We start from the raw sequence: 24,783 nt of genomic DNA on the forward strand, positions 1-24,783 counted from the left end.
GCCTACCCATCGCAGCCACACTGTGCCAACTCTCTTTGCTCATGTTACCTCCCTGGCCCCTATAAAGTTCTGGATTTATAGGTTATAACTTATATGTAACTGGCATAGAGGTCGCCATGCTATTTGCTAAGTGGGGCGGGGAACAGTACATGTTATAGACCTACAGAAAGATGGTATTTACATTTCATAAATCATACTTATACATGATTGTATGAGCCATTATGTGTACAGAAAGAAACTCTCCAAAATGCTACCAGGAATTTCCTCTGGGGAGTGAGATTACTAGATATATTCCCATTGCACTTAATACATTGTTATATTCCTGTTAATTGTTTAAAACAGACATGCTCATTTATAACCAGAAAAAAATATGTTTTAAGTAATACATGTTTCACTGTAAAAATTTCAGAAAATGAAGAAAAGTACCAAGCAGAAAGTAAAGGAGCCCTATAAGCCTGCCTCCCAGAGATAAGAACTTTAAACGCTGAAATATTTTTCCTGGCTTAAAGGAAGGCAGAATAAGTTGTTTGGATGGAGAAAGGATACAGGTGTCAGGGGGAAAAGGGGAGCAGGATAAAAGGGAACCTATTGAGGAATTAAAAGTAATACTGGCTTCATGCTTTTCTGTAGCAAAAAAGCCAGAAGACAGAACAGTCAATGGTTGAACAGAACCCTGGCCAGGCTGGTGTGGGAGTCAGTGAGCCCAGGGAGCTCATCCTCTAGAGCAGGGGTGTCCAATCTTTTAGCTTCCCTGGGCCACATTGGAAGAAGAACTGTCTTAGGTCACACATAAAATACTTTAACACTAATGATAGCTAATGAGTTAAAAAAAAAAAAAAAGATCTCATAATGTTTTAAGAAACTTTACAAAGCTGTGTTGAGCCACGTTCAAAGCCATCCTGGGCTGCATCTGGCCCATGGGTTGGACAAGCTTGCTTAAGGTAACATCGATCTCCAGGAAGAACCAAACCTATGCTCAGATTTGTTATGGTTCAAAATATATTATCTGAGCTGCTTTTCTCCTAACTGAGAAAAAACTTTACTCCAGATGACCAAGAGGTGAAACAGAAAAATATGTAAATAAGCAGTTATTCTATTAATACAACTGGCATCCCCGCACACCCATGGCCGGGGCTGGTGCTCTGGTATCCTCCTGCTCTTCAGCTCACACACCCCTCACTAAATCCTGGCCATCTCACCTCCTGAACAGATCAGCATCCACCCGCCCACTCCATCAGCCACTACCCTATTCTAAGCCTTCTTCTCTCACCTAGGATATTGTGATCACCTTACCTGTTCTCATTTCTTCCCATCTATTCTCCAGATACACACCAAGAGTTATCTAACACTAAGGTCTCATCATATCACTTCCGTAATTGAAATTATTCAGTGACTCCCCAACACCTAATACTGTGACATTCAAACTTTTTCAACTCCAAATCACTGAAATACATTTTACATTACAACCCAGTACACACATACACATGTGCACGATATATACACACACGTATTAGAAAACAGTTTCACTAGGTTACACCTAGGACTTACTGTACACTATGGAATCTGATATTCTCTAGTCCAGCATATTTCACTTAAAAAAAAAAAGTGTTAATCTTAACTTGTCAATTAATTTCAGGACCCACTAAAGGGCAGCAACCCACAAAAAAAAAAAAAAAAAAAGTAACATCTAAATGGCTCTGCAGAAAATATTAATCATTTTCCTGCCTTACTGTTCAGCCTCATCTCCTTCCTCTTTTTTTTTTCTTTTTTTTCCCATAAAGACAGGGTCTCACTCTGTCACCCATGCTAGAGTGCCGTGGTGCAAGCCTAACTCACTACAGCCTCAAACTCCTGGGCTCAGGTGATGCTCCCACCTCAGGCTATTTTAGAATTTTTTTGTAGAGATGGAGGTCTCACTTTGTTGCCCAGGCTGGTCTCAAACTCCCGGGCTCAAGCGATCCTCCTGCTTCAACCTCCCAACATGCTGGGGTTACAGGCATGAGCCACCACACCCAGCTTCATTTCATACCCCAGAAATCAGAACTATTTAATAATTCCCTACATACAAGATGCTTTCCCAAATGCAGTGCATTTGCAAATGCTATCCCCTCTGTCTGAAACACTCACCCATTGCCTTGGTCCCCATGAAATTCCTTTCATCCCTTAAGTCTAAGCTCAAACACCACCTGTGGATTCCTTGCAGACTCCCCTAGAAAATAAATATGCTCCTTCTCCTTTATCCCACTGTACACTGTATGGATGTCAGCCACTCATTCCACGATTATTTACTAAGGGCCTACTGTTAGCTATCTCAGGTTCCATGCACTAGGAATACCACACAAAGCCATGCTATTCTTGCCACCTACTAGGAATAGCAAGCAAAAACCAACACAGAAGACAAGAGATTCACCTACCAGATCAAAGTCAGCTCTGTTAAGCCTGTTCTTCCCAAAGGGGAAGCAAGCAGGACAACATGGCTAATAATAGTGGGGTGCAGTCAATGGAAAACAAGAACCCGATCCAGGATAACAGGAAGGCAAAGCTCTATGACAGATATACCACAGTGATTAACGTATGGTGGGCCTCCAGCTCTTGCAGCTAGAACATTTTTGTAGCAATAAAAATTTTAAACTTAAAACAATAACAAAAAAGAAACAAACCAAAAAAAACCCAGTCATTCAAGTTTGCAACAACTGAAATATCCGAACACTGACAACTTCCTAAAGGTAGCCATCATCATCTTGACTGCAGGATTGGATGTGTGCCCCACAACAGAGCCCCTCGCATGGGCCTCCCCTCAAGTCACCCCATGGTCTCATCATTACTACAGCACTGAATTGATTACTGCGCTTATCTGTAAAGTATTTAGGTTTTCTGCATTCAATTTATTCTTTCTGTTTATTTATTTATTTATTTATTTATTTATTTATTTATTTATTTTTGAGACGGAGTCTTACTCTGTGGCCCAGTGCAGTGGCGCGATCTCGGCTCACTGCAAGCTCTGCCTTCCGGGTTCACACTATTCTCCCGCTTCAGCCTCCCGAGTAGCTGGGACTACAGGCGCCCGCCACCACGCCTGGCTAGTTTTGTTTTGGTATTTTTAGTAGAAACGGGGTTTCACCGTGTTAGCCAGGATGGTCTTGATCTCCTGACCTCATGATCCACCCGCTTCGTCCTCCCAAAGAGGAGATTACAGGCCTGAGCCACCGCGCCCGGCCCAATTTACTCTTTCTTTTTAGAATTTTTTCCTAACAGTCAAGAAGGACATATACTTACTGTGGCTGTTATATCTACAGTCCAGTATCAAGCGTTCCTAAATTTAAGTAACAGATTTTATTACTTTTAATAGTTGATACTTTATTTATTATTTTTTCTATCATTAGCTAAAAAGCCAAAAACTTTTCTTTATGGAATGCCATAGTAAATTTCTGGGTTTTTCCAAATAAAAACCAATGTTTATTTCTAAAAACAAATTAGGCTCTGAAGAGCAATTTTTCAAAATATTTTTATAATATTTATACTTTATAAAGTTTTCAGAAACTTTTTCAAAAGTTTCTTTAAAAAGTTTCTATACTCTTAAACTTAAAAAGAGTGAAATGAAAATGAATACTTCAATCTTCCAATTTTACTTTATGCAACTGCAAAATCATGGTATAACAGTTGCCTAAATGGTGTTGTGTCTACTTAGATGTCTCAATTCTCAAAAAAAAAGTCTAATATATTATTCTCATTTTATTACTTATATAGTGACTTTAAATTTTACAGTATTTACTGTATTTACCACTATAAGGCTGGCTTTTTATTAAAACTGGAAAGTCACTGGATCTAAAAACAAACAAGTCGAAACAGTCAGTAGATAAGCAATGTAAAGAGGATTAGATTTCACCTAAGTGATGAACACATGTATCTGCATAAAGGATGTTATTAAAAATTCTGTGCAGAGGAATGTTTTCAATTTTGTATGCTAATGTAAAATAAGAAATAATGTTCTTTTACAAGTTCAGTTCCACTGGAATCAGATCAAAATCAGATGAGCTCAAGATCACACAATGAAGCAAAGGCCAAATTGCCTCATAAAATTGTTGAAGCATTTATGTTATACCCATCCCTGCATGGGGACCAAAGCAACACAGAAATCAGGAAAAAGTTCTACTTTTCAACTCAAGAACACTATTATTGATGCATTGACACATGTGGAAGTGACTTCAGGGCATTGGCATAGAGGCAACACTAACTTATAAGCTTTAAAAATCAAGAGTTTCCAATGCAGACCGACATCTATTAAACCCTGTCATTGTGCTCAGTTAGAAACCTTGACACTTCTGTAAAGGAAAATCAAACCACAGGGAATACACATTCCAATAAACACTTTGAAACACCGAGGATTATGGAAATATTTCCCAGGTTTGTCACCTGCTGGTGAAACCAAGACAACAGGAAAGGTATAAGAGCTTCATATCAAAAAGTCATTCTGGAGTTAAAGTACCCTTTATATGTAGATTTGAAATTCATATTAAATGAGCTTATCAAAATAGCAATTCTAATAAAATCCAAGCCCCCGAGTCCCCATTTGTTGCCTGATTCTATAAACAGAATCATATTCCATGCTCTGCTGCTTCATACTGGAGTTCATGAGCTGTCTCGTTAAAAAAAAAAAAAAAAATTTGCCAAGAGTTAATGAACTCAAAAAAAACAAAAAATCTGTGCATGAATAGGTACCACTTTGTAGATCTGTTAAAAGACATTTACTGGCTTAAAAATACTGCATTTTTGCATATCTAGAAGGTCCTGCAAGGAACAGGTAAAAATGTATTAGCATATACAGAGAAAAATGGTTCTCAAGTGATATTTAGTTCAGGAACAACCTGAAGAATGAAAAGTAGTACAGCAACATTTGCATATACTTGAAGAAAAGCTTTATCACTATTCTGAAATATTGGATATGAAAAAGTATGATTGAGATAAAAATGTATTTCATACTGCAAGAAATTTTATCACTACGTTTGCCAACAAAAGAAAAAACAAACAAAACAAAAAAGAGTAATTAGATTTAGAGAATAATCATATGTGTAATATATAATTTAAAGAGACTGATTTATGCAAATTATGATTCATGATGAAAAAAGGAGTTTCAGTCAATTGGAGAAGCAGCAAGAACTATTCTTTGGACATTTGCTACCACCTACTTTTATAGTGTCTTGATGACACTAGCTATCGAGAATTTGATGAAATCAACAGAAAACTCAAACAGAGACTGTGTGCATCACTTGCAAACATAAACTCGAATATAGAAAAGTTTTGTCCAGAAAAGTAGGATCAAGTTTCTTATTAAAATTTTTGAAAACAATGTTAGCATTTAACATCGAATCTTGGTATTTCCTTTCTTTTTTTCAGAGACAGGTTCTTGCTCTCTAGCTGGAGTGTAGAATCTTCGAATTTTCTATTTCTTATCAGTCATAAAATATAAAGAAAATGTGACAGATTTTCACAAAGCTTTATCTGGATGCCTCCAAATTATTCTTGCTTACCCATGTGCCATGCAAATATTATTTCCACATGTGCCATGATGTGGAAAGAGCTGGGAAGCACTGAGGTAAAGGGTAAGGGAAGAGAAATCACCGAGAAAAGCACCAGCAGGAAAGCCAAGGGCATTCTTGCTGCTATATAAAAATATGTTATACATGACCACCCAGTTCATTCTTCTGCATTTGAACTTTCCACTGCCTTCATCCCTGCCCCATCGATAGTCTGAAATGCCAGTAAAGCAGTCCAACCTTATAATCCACACATTCTCAAAGAGAGATTTCCCAGCTGAAAGCAACCCATTGTATCACAGATTGATGAAAATGCGGTATCACATTTCAATACATTATCTTCTTTGCACCAAGAGAAAAATGCTAATATACTTTCTGAACATAACTGCAAGAGAAATGTCTTACAACTATAAATGGACAAAACAAAGGCATATTATAGAGCCATTAAAAATAAGATTGTAGAAAAATACTGAAAAACATTTATAGCATAGAATTAAGTGAAAAAGTAATACAAAACAGTACATACATTCAGATTATAAAACAACTGCATACCTTGAAAAGGCATAAATAAAAAATTTAAACATGTTAAAGTGGCAGAATTCGAAAATTTTTTATTATTTAAAATATTTTCTTTAACAGTATTATATTGTCTTCAACCACAATGGTAATAACATTTTCAAAAAGTTGAATAAAATAATACATCTGCAAATTCCTATTTTCTGCTGGATTCTACACTCCAGCCTGGTTGCCTTAAATTAACTGATATTTGCTCCTATAAATGCATCAAAACCTCCCTTTCAAACCAGGATCAAGTGTTAACTGTGTAAAAGTGTTTGCTTACCTTTTATAACATTGCCAATACTTAATAGAAATGTGATTTTTAAAACTATCTACAATCTACCCTTTGTACTTTAAATTCCACTGAAGAATAGTGTTCCACATGACCACCCAAATACACTGCTCCTTGGATCCAAAGACCTCAAAGTAATAACTAAAAATATCTCATCAATTGTTTGAGAATGAAGATGTTATCAATATAATTAACCTTACTTTTAAAGAGAAAACAAAAGCAGAGCTAACATTTCAAAGTGGATCATTTAAATTAAGTCTGCCTGCTAGACTGTAAGGTATTTGTTGGCGCTTGCTATGATTAACACAGATGAATATACCAGAACAGTACTTTGACTAGCCAAAATTTACTAAGCATTTACTATGTGCCAGGCACTAGGTACTAAGTACTTTAATAGGATATTTCATTTAAACGAAAAAAGAATTTTTTTGGAGGTAGTTATTATTATCTCCATAACTCAGGAGTTTAAATAACTTGGTAGCAGGAAGCACAGTGGATTAGAATTAAGGTATCTCTAGCTCTAAAATCCACGTCTTCTTCACTGTACTTTACTAGAAAGACACATCAACAATCAATAAATGGTTAGGCACCAACAGTGCATACAGTTAAATAATGATACAAGATATAAGGCCAATGATGTTGGGCAGCTACCAGCCTTCTCTGCAACTCTTACACATGTAATGCTTGCATGTTTTATCTTAACTAGACTTTAGCACAGCCACCAATCAGTAAAGACCCAATACTTCATTAAGGAGTCTCATAATTATACTTTAAGGTGAGAAACATATGTATGAGTAGAAATTAAGTTAATCATGAAGATCAACTCCTGTGTGAAAATAAGTTGGAATTTCAAGAATTTCCAGTGTCCATATCTCATGGGAGATACTGTGGTAGAGAGGAAAGTGAACTGATGCTAATGTTTTTTTAAAGCTTGCATTTGAATCCCATCTCTGCAACTTGATGGTCGGGAGACTATGAGTAAATTGCTTGACCTGATTAGATTCCCTTTTTCTCATTTAAAATGAAGTTTTATTTAAAATCTTTCAAAGATTAAATGAAAGCATGTCACAAGGCCTGGCACCAAGAAAGTGCTCAGTCCATACCAATTTCTTTCGCTTTCTTGTATAATTTAAAAACACGTTGTATTACAGCACTTCAGCTGTGCATTAGTCCATATTTTGGCATGACCATAAACTCGAAATTCCATAAATAAGAAGAAAAATTACCTGAAGCATTGTTGAAAAATGCCGTATTGCTTCATCATAGAGACCACTGCCAATCAAGACGTAAGCAATAGCTATGAAACAAAATACAAAAATATTAAAGGAAAGAATAAAGTAGCTCAAACTAGAATCAATAACTAACTTCTTTGGTAAATCTCCAAAGGCAGCTCCAAGCACTGGAAGCAGTGAAAGAAAACCTAGAAGTTAATAAGGTGTCACTGAATTCTTCCACTTTCACCACTCTGCACTTGCTAATCAGCCTTCCAATTCCATTTAGATTTAAATTGTTAAAGTCATCTATAAAATATCTGCCTACAAGAGATACTTATCTTTTTCTAAGCCCATCATTCATTTTCAGATCCCAAATAACCTTTGTGATGTCTCCTAGCTATCACAAAAGCTAGTAATAAGCCTAAATAATGTCCACATAACATGGCAATGTGATTTTTACTGTGAATGTTATGAGAAATACCCAAACAGCATCACAAATTTCAATTCCTGAAAGTGCTAAATTTACTGCCAATTACCTAGTAAGAACAAAAACAGGGACTCAAATATGTTAACATAATGCTTAACTGTGGATAATACAAACCACCATAATGCAATGACAGTCTTTTTCCTACTTCTTCCATTCAAAATATAGTGAAAACGCTACTCAAAGTATACACTAAAGATGAATCATTTTGTATCACATTGTTTAGGAGAGTGGTATTTTGAAATTAGAGCCAGGACAATCTCTGAAAACACAGCAATATTCTGACTAAATTCTGCTACCCATCCAAAAAACAATCTTTGAATTTTCTAGATTACATTACTATGTATAAAATTTGTCCTGACTGCTTAACCCTTAGGCCCCCCAAAATCCTTGAAAAACATTTTATTCATCACTCAACATAACTATTTTGATAACATTTATTTGCAAAAAAGCTTTTCTGTAAAACTTTACTGCAATACCCTTTAGGACCAAATAAGTGTTCAAGAAGACGGGCAACGAAAACTTTTACTGTCATTAAGAGCTTATATTTCCTGACAGTTAAAAGTAGTAAAAACATTAAACAAAACAGAAATAGATATGAAATGCAGAAAGAGTTTAAAATATATTCATAAATCAATAAAGTAAAAATAAAGTTCATATTGAACACCACAATAATATAAGCACTTCTGGGGGCACTCTTCAAAATAAAAAGAGAGCCCTTTTGCCCTACTTTCTTTGGAAAGATAAATTAAGCCCAAATACATGTTCAGAATGCTGACAATGGATACCATTCAGTTAGCTAACCTCCGGGTAACCAGAGGATACCTTTAGTTTTGGCGGGGGTTGCAGGGGATGGGGGCAGTAATATTAGCAGTGAAAACAGCAGCAAGAATCACAGTGGTTACAGGCATTGCATTCTTAATATGTGTCAGGCATAGTAATATCCTTTACCAGTATTAACTCATTTGCTCCTCCACTGCAATGAGGTAGGTACAATTATTAACCCCATTTTGCAGACAAGGAAATAAAGCAGAAAGTGGTTAAACAAGCTGTCCAAGGACCATAAGCAGAGAGTGAGAGGAAGGCAGCAAGCTGCCTGGCTCCGGAGCCTAACCTCCCAGGGAGCCTGGTACGCTGAGAAAATTCAAGGCAGTTCCCAAACCACTGTGCACTGGAGGGATGGCCAAGTGGCTGAAATTCCTTAATGGTCAGATGAACATGGATAAAAACATAAACTTGTACTTCTTTGAATGCAGGAAGATGACGATTGCGCAGAAAGCCAAGATCTGAGCTCGGATTCTGGCTCTGCCACTCACCAGCCGTGTGATCATGGGGACCTCAGTCACTTCTCATAACTGTCTGGGTCTTGCTTAATATGCCTGTAGAAAATTTTCTTAAAGATTCCTTTCAAATCTAAATTTTTATTTCCTATTTATTATCCTATAATCAGTAAATATCTGTTGAATGAACAAATCAATCAATGAGCCATAAAAACAAATATGATTTTCAGAGATAAATTTTGTACTTTAGGAACATATTTAAATGGCTGTCCACATCGAAGTGATTGAATTCCACTTCAAATCAAATGCAGTTTTCAAATCTCTCCACCTAAAACTCAACATTTTGTGAACAAAACCAGAAGTATCTATTAATGAAAGAATAATCGGCCAGGCGCAGTGGCTTACGCCTATAATCCCAGCACTTTGGGAGGCCGAGGCAGGCAGATCACCAGGTCAAGAGATCGAGACCATCCTAGCTAACACAGTGAAACCCTGTCTCTACTAAAAATACAAAAAAATTAGCCGGGCTTGGTGGTGGGTGCCTGTAGTCCCAGCTACTCAGGAGGCTGAGCCAGGAGAATGGCATGAACCTGGAAGGCAAAGCTTGCAGTGAGCCGAGATTGGGCCACTGCACTCCAGCCTGGGTGACACAGCAAGACTCTGTCTCAAAAAAAAAAAAAAGAATAATCATAATCCAAATCTTGTGCAAATACAAATAACTATTAGGATCTAAATTTTGCTGTAGGAGTCTAAAGACATAAAGGAAAAGCTGGTATAACTGGACTTCTCTCAGAAATCTCTACTCACCAGCAACCCCACATCTCTGAGCAATGTATATGTTCACAGATGCCATTTTTTCAAGACAAAATACTGGGTACAAAAGATCGTAGGCCAGCTCAGGCGCTACACTACCCCAGGGTCTACTAGGATTATTCTTGGAGAACAAAACAGACCTGGCACATATCAGGCTCTGAACTCATTATTTAATAAATAAATACTACTCTAAGTAGAATCCAAGGACTTCAGAAAAGACTAGATCTGATGTCTTAAAGGGCAGTCGTCAAAGCCTCCTCAAAGAATATCACCACAAGGTAATCAGCATTTTCAAAATAGCACTCTGGGAGGCCAAGGCAGGAGATCCCTGGAGCCTAAGAGTTTGATACCAGCCTGGGCAACATGGGGGGTCCTGGTCTCCACAAAAAATAAAAAAAGATTAGCCAGGCACTGTGGTGTGTACCTGTAATCCTACTTATTCAGGAGCCTGAGGCAAGAAGATCATTCGAGCCCAGTTCAAAGTTGTAGTGAGCTATGATTGTACCACTGCACTCCAGCCTGGGCCACAGAGGAAGACCCTACACTAACAGGAAAGAAGCCAGTATAAGGAGCACTTAATCTTAATATCAAACATGTATGGCCATGGTAAGGATAAAATAATTATGCCTAAATTAGATAGAGAAGAATTCCTGCAGGTGCTTTGGGCGACTGGGCCCCATGCGAGAACATGTGCTTCAATAGACTGCCCAGTTGCACTGCTCAGCCCTATATTCAATTTTGTCTCCACTTCTTCAAATGTAAACTCACTAGACAGTGAGGGAAACACACCTAGTGCATATCTGACACTGACAAAATCAGCCTGTTTTAAAACATGCAATGAACACACCAAACTATGTGACTCATGCAGATATGAATGAATTCAATTTTTCACACCCACATTCTTAGACCCAAAAATAAATGACTAGCCAAATGAGTAAAATAACTTAAAGTTTAAGTTAAAATAACTTCAACATTGCTATTTCACTACACAGAAAAGTAGGTAGTCTGAGATTCTATTCTGCTTTCACTTCTTCATTGCTCACATCTGATGACAGCACACAAATAACCTTTTACTGAATCAGAACAGCTCATAAGACCTCACTGCCATAATTATTAATTTCCATAGAAATGGAGAGCTGAAACAGATTATTCCATCCAAACCTTTTTTTTTTTTTTGACATATAATAAATGGAATGTCACAAGGGCTGAATGCTCCATGCAAGATCAAACAGCTCAAATTGGCAAAGCCAGTCTCCCCACATCTTACCATCCTGTCTTCCTGCTATGCATCTAACCAAAAATTTGAGGCAAATATTACAGGAATATTACCAGATTCAAATCTTACCTAACTCTTCATTTGTGCTGTCATTATCAGTGGCAAATGGAAATCTCTTCTGTTCTGCAATAGACTTGGCCTGGCTCTGGGAAAAAAAAAAAAGAAGCATACATTTTAGCTTATCACAAATGAAGGAAAACTTGTATTAAAATCTGTATTTTTAAAAAATTACAGCTACATTTGATTTAAGTGGAAGCAAGAAAATGCCACTATTATGGGAATGTTTTACACTTTATGGCTTTCAGTAAAACCTTGATGACGAGAGGGAAACTCTTATCAGCTCCTTCCAGTTTTGCTAGGCAGCTGGGAGCTTCCACACATGGAACCCGGTAAAGCTTCAAGATGTGGCAGATTGAACAACGCGTAAGGGTGTTACTGATGGTATACAGCTGGGTGTGATCAGAATATGAGTCCTTCCTCTTTGTCAAGTGTTTATGGACAAGTTCACAGATGCAAAAGATTTTTCTCCTTAATAAATTACTTAGATAGATGGGGCATGGTGGCTCACGCCTTTAATTCCAGCACTTTGGGAGATCAAGGCAGGAAGATCACTTGAGCTCCAGAATTTCGAGATCAGCCTGGGCAACACAGTGAGACTTTGTCTCTACTAAAGTTCAAAAAACATTAGCTGGGCATGGTGATGTACACCGATAGCCCCAGCTACTTTGTTGGGGCTGAGGCAGGAAGATGGCTTGAGCCTGGGAGGTCGAGCCTGCAGGGAGCCCTGTTTGTGCCACTGCACCCCAAATAATTGCTTAGATGGCTTGATTGTGGCAATCATTTCACTATATATATGTATATAAAATCATATTATACACTGTAAATATATAATTTTTATTTGTCAATTACACCTCAGTGAAGCTGGGAAAAAAAGCAAGTAAATTGCTTAGAGCCAAGAAAAAGAGTCTGTAAATATTGCTTTATTTCATATTTGAGGAGAGTCTACCATTTGCCAAGCCTTTCTGCAAAAAGATACTGGGACGAGGACAGAAATAAAATTCCACAAATTGTTTGCTAAGCAACCTGAAGAGTACACTGAAGAATATATTTGATTTCAAGTTGTTTGTATTCATTAGAAAGTGGGCAGGAGAAGGATAGTACAAACAAATCAAATTCTTTTTTTCTGAAATGGAGTTTCACTCTTTTTGCCCAGGCTGGAGTGCAATGGCACGATCTTGGCTCACCGCAACCTCTGCCTCCCAGGTTCAAATGATTCTCCTGCCTCAGCCTCCTGAGTATCTGGGATTATAGGCTTGCACCACCACCCCAGCTAATTTTGTATTTTTTTAGTAGAGATGGGGGTTTCTCCATGTTGGTCAGGCTGGTCTTGAACTCCCGACCTCAGGTGATCCACCCGCCTCAGCCTCCCAAAGTTCTGGGATTACAGGCATGAGACACCGTGCCTGGCCAAACAATAAATCAAATTCTTGATGAAAAAGAATTTTTCCTATTTCTAATACTGCATCTATAGTATCCCCTCTGGATAAAGTTGAGAAGCTATGCTCAAGTAAGTTTGAACACACAGCTCAACATCACTAGTAGACTAATTTCAATCCAACTTTCTCATCCCTGCTTACGTTTCAGTTCCTGAAAGCTGAACTGCCCAATACCCCTAAATAAAGGGAGATTATGTTGACCCTTTGCTATTCCTTCATATGATGTGTACAATCACACTTTTATGTTTATTTGCATAATGATTTGGTTGGTGACTATAGAAGTCATGGCGCAGAGACCAACGCTATCTGGCTTGTTGCTGTATTCCTATTACCTAGCACAATGCCTTGTACATAATGCAGAGACCAACACTATCTGGCTTACTGCTGTATTCCTAATACTCACCTAGTGCAATGCCTGGCACATAATAGGTACAAAATAAATATTGGGAGACTGGATCAATAAATGAATAGTCTAAGTCCCGTATTTCAACCTCAGGAAAAGGAAAGGCCAAGACTAATGAGCTTTCTCCCATAGGACACTAGCTAGTGCTAGCTTAAACTGGAAATGCAACTAGTAGAAAATATTTTAACTACTCTCAGTAAGAAGACTTTCATAACTCTAAGAATCTAACTGCCTATACAAGATGGGATTATCCAACTTCTACTTAAACACTTTCAGAGATGACCAACTCACTGCTTTACAAGATGGCCCCTTCTGGTTTTAGGCAAGTCTAATTCAAGAGTTTTCCATATATCAAGTTGATTACTATGCAGCGAGTTAGGTAAAAGCAGCCGATCTCTAGTTTGCAGTTTCAATCCATCTTCAGTAGTTCTGACATGAAAAGGCAAGGCTTTGTTTGAGGAAAAAAAAAATCTTAAAAGGAAATTTTAAACTGAAGATGCAAAGAGTATCTATGCAGATGTTGAAGGAAAAGGCCTGGAGAAAAAAATATATTAAACTTGTACATGGAAAGAACAATCAGCTTCATAGAGTTGAGTGTGAACAAAAAGAAGACCCATCCCCCTTGAGGCAGCCAGGCTGGAGGAGGAGACACACTAACATGGATAGGGCAGACGCAAACATTACCTACCGTCAACTATTCACCCCTGAAATGGAGAGGTCCACTGTATAGTTCAGTTGGTACTGATAGAAAACATAGATACAAAAGATACCCACATATGCAAAGGTTGGAAAAATAAGAGTCTACTATACCTCCAAATACACAAGGCTGCTAGAAATAAGGTTGAACTATAATGTCCCCTTTATTTCTTGAGACTTGCAAATTAAAAGTTCTATGTCCTGAATGATCAACCGTCCAATGCATAAGTCATAATAATTCAATGTGACAAAATATCAGACGACCTATCTTTATCCTATGCATATAGACTCAATGAGGCCCAACTTCTAGTTGACAGAGGCGACTTCCACTTTTTGGAACTAGTATTACTGGACTTCAGGTCACAAAAACAGAACACAGAGAGAAGATACATACCAGAATCTTTTCAGTGTTGAGGGAAAGCAAGGAGTCACAGGGTGGTGATCCCTTGGGTTCACAGTCTGAGTCATGGAAGTTCAAAAAGGATGACTCTGAAAGGCAAGCATTCTTGGTTATTCTCTACACCTTAATTTATGCTCTTAGGTGCTTAATTATGAATCAGAAACTATGAATCCAAAAAACCAAAATAAGAATAGGTGTGAACAAGACTAAAAGTGGCAAACAGCTGGGCACAGTGCCTCACACCTGTAATCCCAGCAACTCAGGAGGCTTGCTTGAGGCAAGGAGTTCAAGACCAGCCTGGGCAACAGCAAACCAACCAGCCTGGTCTCAAATAGTGAGACCCTGTCTCTAGAAAACGAAAAATAGAAGTAGCAACCTGTATCCTACTTTTATAATTGGGTAATGTTTTACAGTTTGCAAGTATCTTGCACAACCATTAGTAATGGTCCTCACCACCATTCTCAAATGAGCAAAGCCAGTGAGCTTCCTGGATGGTGAAATGAGGTTTAAATAGGTTGTAACTTATCTAAAGGCAACAGGACAGAAATAGTACTAGTACAATGCTTGTCTCAGGACACATGTGGAACTAATATTGTTGTTAAGATCCTTCAGTTGAACATCTATGGGTCAGCATTTACCACAGATTAAAAAAAAAAAAATCACAAAAGGGAGAATAAGCCAAACCAGGGAGACTTAAATGTTAAAAGATACCCCCTAGGCCAGGCACGGGGGCTCACACCTGTAATCCCAGCACTCTGGGAGGTCAAGGCAAGTGGATCACCAAAGGTCAGGAGTTCGAGACCAGCCTGGCCAACATGGCAAAACCCTGTCTCTACTAAAATACAAAAACTAGCCAGGCATGGTGGCAGGCGCCTGTAGTCTCAGCTACTTGGGAGGCTAAGGCAGGAGAATCGCTTGAACCCAGGAGATAGAGGTCGCAGTGAGCCGAGACCGCACCATTGCACTCCAGCCTGGACAACAAGAGCAAAACTCTGACTCAAAAAAAAAAAAAAAAAAAAAAAAAGATACACACTATGAGTCCAGTATGCAACATATATAAACAACTCTTACAACCCAACTAAGACAACACAATTTACAGGCAAAGGACCTGTATGGGTCATTGAGCACATGAAAAGCTGCTGAACATCATTACTAATTACCAATTAGGGAAATGTAAATCAAACCACAATAAGGTACCTCTTCACACACACACTGGGATGGCTATAACCAAACAGCAGAAAATAACAAGTGATAGCAAGAATGTAGAAAACTTGGAACCCTTGTGCATTGCTGGTGGGAATGTAAAATGGTACACCGGTTATGGAAAACAGTTCCTTAAAAAGTGAATCAGAATTTCCATATGATGCAGCTATTCTTCTCCTAGGTATATACCCCAAAATTGAAAAGGGACTCAAACAAGTGTTGTGTATTCATGTTCATAGTAGCCCTAATCACAGTAGCCAAAAGGTAGAAACGGTCCAAGTGTCCATCAACAGATGAATGAATAAACAAATCGTGGTATATACAGAGTAGAATACTATTCAACCATCAAAAAATGAACTACTGATACACACTGCAATGTGGAAGAACTTCCAAAACATTATGCTAAATGGAAGAAGCCAGACACAAAGGGTCACTTATCATATGACTCCATCTATATGAAATGTCCGGAATAGGTGAATCCATAGAGACAGAATGCAGATTGGTGATTGCTGGGGACAGGGGAAAGAGGGAATGGGAGAAACTGCTTAATGGATAAGGAGTTTTACTTTGGAGTGTTGAAAACAACTTTAGATGGTTGCACGTGGTGAATGCCACTGAATTGTTTGCTCTAAAATGGTTAATTTTATATTAAAACATCTCACCTTGATAGATTATTGCAAAAAAAGATATGTTCTAATTCAGCAGTCATTAAAGAACATTAAATTATGTTCAAGGAACCATCTGAGGGAGAGAATAAATTATAATATCAAAATCAGTCTGTGTCCTCAAAGAACGTATAATTCAGCTAAATTCTCACATGTTGTACATCTTAACAATAAGAAGCAAGACATGATATGGCAAAGAAGCCCTGGGGTGGTGAATAATTACTGAAGCTGCAATGTTAAATTTCACAAGGCATAAGCAGGGTTTAAAAGAATGGATGGAGGCTGGGCGTGGTGACTCACGCCTGTAATTACAGCACGGGAGGCTGAGGCAGGCCGATCCCTTGAGCTCAGGAGCTTGAGACCAACCTGGGCAACATGGCAAAATACCATCTCTACAAAAGAAAAAATTAGCTGGGTGTAGTAGTACATGCCTGTAGTCCCAGCTACCCAGAGGCTAAGGTGGGAGGATCACCTGCGTCCAGGAGGTCGAAGCTGTAGTGAACCATGATCATGCCACTGCACTCCAATCTGGATGACAGAGTAAGACTCTGTCTCACAAAAAAAAAAAAAGAAAAGAAAGAAAGAAAGAAAAGAAAAGAAAAAAGAATGGATGGATTTAGACTGGGGCAGAGAAAGGGAAGGGGTATTCTGGATAGGATGACAAGTGTTACACACGAAGGTGCAAAGGCAAGGAAATGCAAAGGGCAGTGAGGAGACTCCTACTTCTACTCCCTGGCTAGAGCAGGGAGTTTGTGTTGGAAAAGAAAAAGTATGAGTTTGGAAGGTGAGGGGTCAGACTGCAGAAAGCCTGATCTGAACCCCAGGGAAAGGTTTTAGTCCCACAAGAATGAAGGTAGTAATGGTTCCTGGCAGACGGTTGGAGAATAATGACTCGCAAGATATTTTGGAAACTTACACATTTATAACCTGTTTCTCCTGCCTTTTCTAAGCTAAGAAAACTTAGCTTACTTACTATATGCCAGGCACTGTGCTAAGCAATGTGTATACATGGCCTTATTCTAACAATCCCTCTCTTTTGTGGAATCCATTTCAGTTTCAATAAATATACACCTACATAATTGTAAAAGGCTGCACAGCATTCCATAATATGGAACTTAACCATACTTTTATCATTGGATACTTAGGATGTCCCTACTTTTTTCTCAATATGAACAGTATTTCAGTAAGTATTCTTGACCTATAATTTTGAAAATGTACCCACTTACGATAGATTCCAACAAATAAAATTGTCAAGTCAAAGGGTGTACACAATTTTAATATTTTTCATATATATTGCCCCATTTCCTTCCTAGCATATAATAACAATTTCATTCCCACTAGCAGTTTGAGAAGGTCCATTTCCCTCCAGAGTACTGACATTCTTTTTGTCTTTCCCAATCTGAACATAGCACTAATAAAGTTAAACTTTTGGTTTATTGGCCATTTGTATCTCCTCTTTTGTAAATCGCTTATATCCTTTGCTCATTTTTAAGTCATCTAAACCTATCCATGCATAAGGTATTGAAAAAAATTCCTAATTATCTATTTTCCAAATGGTTAGCCAGTTGTCCCAGCACCACTTGTTAAATTATCAATTTGAATGCCACCTTTATAATACATTATAGACATTAGGATCTGTTTCTACACTTTCTTTTAAAGGAAATCTTTAAGAGTATTTAAATCCAGCTATAGTAACCAAAACAGCATGGTACTGGCATAAAAACAGACACACAGACTAACAGAACAAAATAGAGAACCCAGAAACAAATCCACACGCCTACAGCAAACTCATTTTTGACAAAGGTGCCAAGAATACACACTGGGGAAGGCAGTCTCTTCAATAAATGGTGCTGAGAAAACTGAATATCCATATGCAAAAGAATGAAACTAGACTCCTATCTCTCACCATATACAAAATGAAATCCAAATGGATTAAAGACTGAAATCCAAGACCTCAAACTATGAGACTACTACAAGAAAACATTGGGGAAGCTCTCCATGATATTCGTCTGGGCAAAGATCTCTTGAGCAACACCCACAAACACAGGCAACCAAAGCAAACAGGGACAAATGGGATCACATCAAGTTAAAAAAAGCTTCTCCACAGCAAAAGATACAAGCAACAAAGTGAAGAGACGACCCACAGAATGAGAGAAAATATTTGCAAACTACCCCTCTGACAAGCAATTAATAACCAGAATATATAAGGAGCACAAACAACTCTATAGGAAAAAATTTAATAATCCAAAGAAAAAATGGGGAAAGATTTGAATAGACATTTCTCAAAAGAAGACATACAAAAGGCAAACAGGCATATGAAAAAGTGCTCAACATCACTGATCATCAAAAAATGCAAATCAAAACGACAATGAGATATCATCTCACCCCAGTTAAAATGGTGTATATTGCAAAAGACAGGAAATAACAAATGCTGGTGAGGATATGGAGAAAGGGGAACCCTTGTACACTGCAGTGAGAATGTAAATTAGCAGAACCACAATAGAGAACAGTTTGGAGTTTCCCCAAAAAACTAAAAATTGAGCTACCATATGATCCAGCAATCCCACTGCTGGGTATATACCCAAAAAACAGGAAATCAGTATATGGAAGAGATATCTGCAATCCTATATTTGCTGCAGCACTGTTTACAATAGCTAAGATTTGTTAGCAACCTAAGTGTTTATCAACAGATGAATGGATAAAGAAAATGTGGAGTACTATTCAGCCATAAAAAACAATGAGATCAGCCTGTAATCCCAGCACTTTGGGAGGCCGAGGTGGGTGGATCACCTGAGGTCAGGAGTTCAAGACCAGCCTGGCCAACAAGGTGAAACCCCGTCTTTACTAAAAATACAAAAATTAGCTGGGCCTGGTGGCAGGCACCCGTAATCCCAGCTACTCAGGAGGCTGAGGCAGGAGAATCGCTCAAACCCAGGAGGCAGGGGTTGCAGTGAGCCAAAATCACACCATTGCATGCCAGCCTAAGCGACAAGAACAAGACTCCGTCTAAAAAACAAAAAACAATGAGATCCAGTCATTTGCAACAACATAGATGGAACTGGAGATCACTATGTTAAGTGGAATATCCCAAGCACAGAAAGACAAACTGCATGTTCTCACTTATTTGTAGGATCTAAAAATCAAATCAATTGAACTCATGGACATAGAGAATGGAAGGATAGTTATCAGAGGCTGGGAAGTATAGTAGGGGAATGGCGGGGAGGTGGGGATGGTTACAAAAAACCCCAGAAAGAATGAATAAGACCTTCTATTTGATAGCACAAAAGGATGACTATAGTCAATAACAACTTAATTGTATATTTTAAAATAACTTAAACAATGTATTTGGATTGCAACTCAAAAGATAAATGCTTGAGGGGATGCACACCCCCCTAATTCTTCATGATATGCTTACTTCACATTACATGCTGGTATCAAAACATCTCATGTATTCCATAAATACATACAACTAATATTCATGTACCCATAAATTTTTTTTGAATAAGTTAAAAAACATTTTTTTAAGATTTAAGTGCAACTTCAGCAACAGCTCTAACAAATGTCCAATCTCTGCATGGATATTTACGTTTTTAAAAATTACAGTAGTATTTCACGTTCATGTTCATTGTAGAAAATACGAAATATACAGAAATTGCAGAACATAAGTAAAAATCATTTAGAATGGCATCATTCATTGAGAACCACTGAAAATTTTGGTATACGTAATAAAAAGTGGTAATTCTGAAATCAGACAGTCTGGATTTGAATTCCTGCTCTCTGCTACTACTTCCTGGCTCTCAGCCATTGTAATCTTCCAGTTTCATTTGCAAAATACGGTCAATAATAGTATCAACTTCTCAGGGTGGTTGTAATATTTAAATAAGGAAATATATGAAAAGCATATGGTACAGTTTCTGACACACAGAAAGAGCTCAAAAAAAATGTTACCTACCACTATCGTCATTAGGATAATGTGAGAATGGAATGAGATACATTGCTTAGTAACCTGTCCTCTTAACTTAGTAATATAATGTAAATATTTTCCCATTTGATTAAATTTTATTTTCCTTTTTTTGAGACAGGGTCTCACTCTGACACCCAGGCTAGAGTGCAATGGCACAATCTCGGCTAACTGCAGCATTGACCTCAGCATCCCTAGTAGCTGGGAACACAGGCGTGCACCACCACACCTGGCTAATTTTTCATTTTTATTTTTTGTGAAGACAGGGTCCCACTGTGTTGCCCAGAATGGTCTCGGACACTTGGGCTCAAGCAATCCTCTCGCCTCAACTTCCCAAAGAATACTGGGATTACAGGCATGAATCACTGCACCTGACTTAAATTTTCTCCTAATTACTTAAACTTACGATTATATATCACTTTTCATTTAATATTTTTAAAATAAATTTTTAGTTCTCTATAAGAAACTTTTGTTTCTACACTTTCTAATCCTTTATAATGATCTGTTTGTTTTGATTTCAGTATCACATTGTTTCAATTATTGTAGCCTCACAATAAATGTTTTTTGGTTTTTATTATTTTTAATTGATACATAATAATTGTACATACGGGGTAGAGGGTGATATCTTGATACACAATACATACATTTTAATATAAAGCAAAGCTATTATCAATTTTATTCCAAAACTTTCTTGGCTATTTATATAAACATTCTTCCTTCAGATAAACTTCAGTTTTTTAAGTTCCAAAACAAAAAATCTCTCTATGATTTGTGTTAGGATGGCATTAAAATTGTAGATTAATAGGAGAATAAATACTTCTTTATAAAATTTTATCTTTTAAAATATTTTATTAAACTACATGACACTTCATACATTTTATATAGGATTTACATGTGATTTTTTTAAATTGGGTTGATAACCATTGATTCAATACATATTTGTTGAGCATCTACTATGTTCCTATCACTGTGTTAGCCTCTACTGAGCAAAACCAGAAATGACGCTTCTTCTACTTAGAGATTATAGTTCCCTGTGGGAAAACTGATAGCAATCAAAGTACACAAAGAAACGTAAACCAACAACAGTGTGAAAGCTACATATGACAGCACAGTAGGAAGACGTGGCCTGGTCAGCTTCCCGCGGATGTGAATAATATCAGCTAACACATAGTTACCTTGTACAGGCAACCTTTAAATCCCCATTTCAAAGATGAGGAAAATGAACCCGAGGAACTTACAGTAATCTTCCTGAGACTACCCTCTAGCAAAGCAGTGGAGGCCTCCCTGAACCGAGGCAGTCTGGTTCTGGAGTCTGTGCTCTTAGCCATGAATAAGTGGAAGGCGACCTGAAGGAAATTAAGAATTTCACCATGGGAGGCTACGGCACCGGGAGAGCAGTCAGGCAGAAATACCAGCACATGGTAAATCCTTTGTCTAACTGCCTAGTGCTGAATATTTTATCTGCCCACATTATTGAACTCTTTACAGCCCTATTAATGTCTCCATTTATTCAGTTGATAACTGTATTATCTGTATGTAATTTTATCAAGGTCTTTTAAAATATTTATATTCATTTAGCATCTTATTATACTAGATGAAACTTCTAAAAAGTGCTCAATAACGCCAGTGATTAACAGGCACCCCTGCTTATTCCTGACATTAATACTTCATTTAATAACTAAGATTTCATCAACGTTTGATACAACTTTTTCATCTAACATTTCTCAACATCCAGTGGAAAGCTGCTCTGTGGTGGCTATGAGTTGAGACTGATATACTTCACTGTATTAAAAGAACTATTCTTTTTTTTTTTTTTTTACCAGAAACTTTAAATCAGGAGAGCTTGCTGACCTTTATCAAGCACCTTTTGAGATTTATTTAGATGTTTCTATGATTTTTCTCTTTTGGCTTATGAACCAATTAATTTTTTCAAGTTGAACCATCTGTGTACTTCTAAAACAAACTCTGATTGAGGTAGATTATTCTTTTAATTGCTTGCTGGTTTCAATTTACTAATATTTTACTTAAAATTTTTACAACTATGTATGCATCTTCTAAGGTCTGCAATAGAGAAATAGTTGCTAGAGTTATAACTATAGTTGTTTGCAACAGGAGGTTAAATTTGTTCTTCAATCTTAAAATATATACTCACAATGGCTTTAATTACTATCATACATGATTATATTAAAGAATAACTACATAATATAATAAATAATTACAGCTCAACCAGCTGTACGTAAATTGTATAAATTTCCTTGGATAGGAAAAGCATTAGTTTTCTTCCTTGCTTACGTTGTACAAGTAAAATTAGTGCCGATTACTACAGAAACCATGTGAAAATGCATCACAGAATTCTATCTTGTTCTTCTACATCATCTCCGGACATTTCTTCATTGCGTCAGAGTTTAACTCCTTAGCAGAGATTTCTGCACAGTTGTCTCTTCATTCTCACGGCCTCTAGAGCTCCGCACATGCCTCTCGTTCACAAATGATGCTCGCACCTGCTCCCTCTTTCTGTGGTCACCTCATCAGACTTATCTATTTTATTCTTCTTTTTTGTTTTATTTAATCACTTAAGAATTTGTTCTCCTGCGGGGGGAAGGGGCTTTTTTTTTTTATTGTGGTTAAAACACACACACACACACACACACACACACACACACATCAGATAAAAGCAACCACGTTAGCCATTTTTAGGTTGTATGGTTCAGTAGTATTAGGTATATGTGCACTGATGTGAAACAGACCTCCAGAACTTCTTAAACATCCTTTTTTAAAAAAACAACTCTTAGGTCTATTTCTCAATTCCACTGCTGCTCTATTTCTAATTCACTTATACCAGCTTTGCTGTATTTAGGCCTTCTAATTTCCCTTATTACCTCTTCTCGCAGCTCAAGTTCAGTATCTAGTTCATTTATTCCCTTTCTTCTTAGTATTAAACTAAGAAGGCAGGGTGGGTTTAAGCAGGAGGTGACATCACTAACAGGTGTCTGAGGAGAGAAGGGGCAAGGGGAGCAGGGCGCAGGTGGGAGGCCATGGCCAGTAAAAATGAGCAAAGTCTGAATGGCGGCAGCAGCCATCAAGTTGAAACAGAGGGTCACAGTCTAAAGGATACAGCAAGTAAAAAGCACAAGGCCTTGAGAAAGAGTTAGGCACAGAAAGAGGGAAAAGACACAGGTTTCCAGTTTGTGCAATGAGGGAAGAAGTGGTGCCATCAACGGAAACAGGGAGTTTAAGAGGAAGAGAGGTTTTAGAGGGAAATCAAGAGCTAACTTTGGGTTTGAGTCAAGTGATTATGCTGGAGGCTGTCTAGCATGTAGTTAAGAAAGTCCAGAGAAAGGTAAATGCTACAGATATGGATGTGATGATTGGATAATCATTAACTTACAGTGGATGATAAGCTGAGACTGTAAGTACAATCTCTAAGAAAGCTTAGGAAGCTTACGTTTAATAAGAGAAGAGTTAGGCCGGGCGCGGTGGCTCAAGCCTGTAATCCCAGCACTTTGGGAGGCCGAGACGGGCGGATCACGAGCTCAGGAGATCGAGACCATCCTGGCTAACACGGTGAAACCCCCTCTCTACTAAAAAATACAAAAAACTAGACGGGCGAGGTGGCGGGCACCTGTAGTCCCAGCTACTCGGGAGGCTGAGGCAGGAGAATGGCGTAAACCTGGGAGGCGGAGCTTGCAGTGAGCTGAGATCCGGCCACTGCACTCCAGCCTGGGTGACAGAGCGAGACTCCGTCTCACAAAAAAAAATAAGAGAAGAGTTGACCCTGGTGAAGATGAACATTTAAGAGATAGTGGGAGAATCAACTTAGCAATTTATCTTTTGTTCATTTCTTTGAAAGGTTCTACATCTGGGCCATAAAGCTGGACATAGTTATTGTAATGATTTTCATATTTATTTACTTGCTTATTCCTCAAGCCAAACACTTGTTTCTTCTCACTTTTCTTGATTAGGCTTGCTAGATAACTGTCTAATCTTAAGCTGTATTTTCAAAGAACTAGGTCTTATAATTAATTCTAGTATTTCCCTGACTTCAAACGTAATTAATTAGTTTGAAGGCAATGTAACAGTGGTTCAGGGCAGGGCTATGGAGTCAGACTAACCCAGATCGGATGCTTCCCTGGCTGTTTGACTTACAGCAAGTCCTTTAGTACATCTTAGCCTCAGCTCCTTCATCTGTAAAACAGAAATAACCACCCCCAGGTACCTTCACAGGGCTACTGTAAAGAATAAAGGTATAAAGCCCTGTGCATAGAAAAGGATTGTTAAATGTTAGTATATGCTTATAGGCTAAAATCGTAGAGTTTTTCTGTTAAATTTTTCTATCTACTTTCTTTAAGCTTATCTTGGCCTTCACAGTGCTTCCCAGCTTCCAAATGCCTCCACAAACCTTATTTCTTTTGATTCTCCATCCTCCAAGGTAGGTACAAGGCACACTATGCCCACTGTACACATGGGGAAATAAACTCAAGGTTAATGAACATGTTTAAAGTCACAAA

At 37.9% G+C, this 24,783-nt stretch overlaps 1 protein-coding gene across 10 annotated transcripts in view; it reads right to left on the reverse strand.

The window, feature by feature from the left end:
* Positions 1-24,783, reverse strand: part of TTC13 (tetratricopeptide repeat domain 13) — a 102,029-nt gene that overhangs the window by 68,436 nt on the left and 8,810 nt on the right. For 9 of the 10 annotated variants that reach the window (XR_007721485.1, XR_007721486.1, XM_050769087.1 and 6 more), the window contains exons 2-4: positions 14,441-14,535; positions 11,521-11,596; positions 7,611-7,681 (exon numbers count right to left, since the gene is read on the reverse strand). Coding sequence is in view for 8 of the 10 variants with exons in the window: in XM_050769087.1 (XP_050625044.1) it covers positions 7,611-7,681; positions 11,521-11,596; positions 14,441-14,535 (242 nt within the window). In the remaining 2 variants the exon portion in view is untranslated. Of the gene's footprint in view, positions 1-7,610; positions 7,682-9,398; positions 9,462-11,520; positions 11,597-14,440; positions 14,536-24,783 lie in introns of those variants that run through there. The other variant, XM_050769149.1, reaches the window with a different exon arrangement.

Source organism: Macaca thibetana, chromosome 1, assembly GCF_024542745.1.
Source record: "Macaca thibetana thibetana isolate TM-01 chromosome 1, ASM2454274v1, whole genome shotgun sequence".
NCBI classification, from domain to species: Eukaryota; Metazoa; Chordata; class Mammalia; order Primates; family Cercopithecidae; genus Macaca; species Macaca thibetana.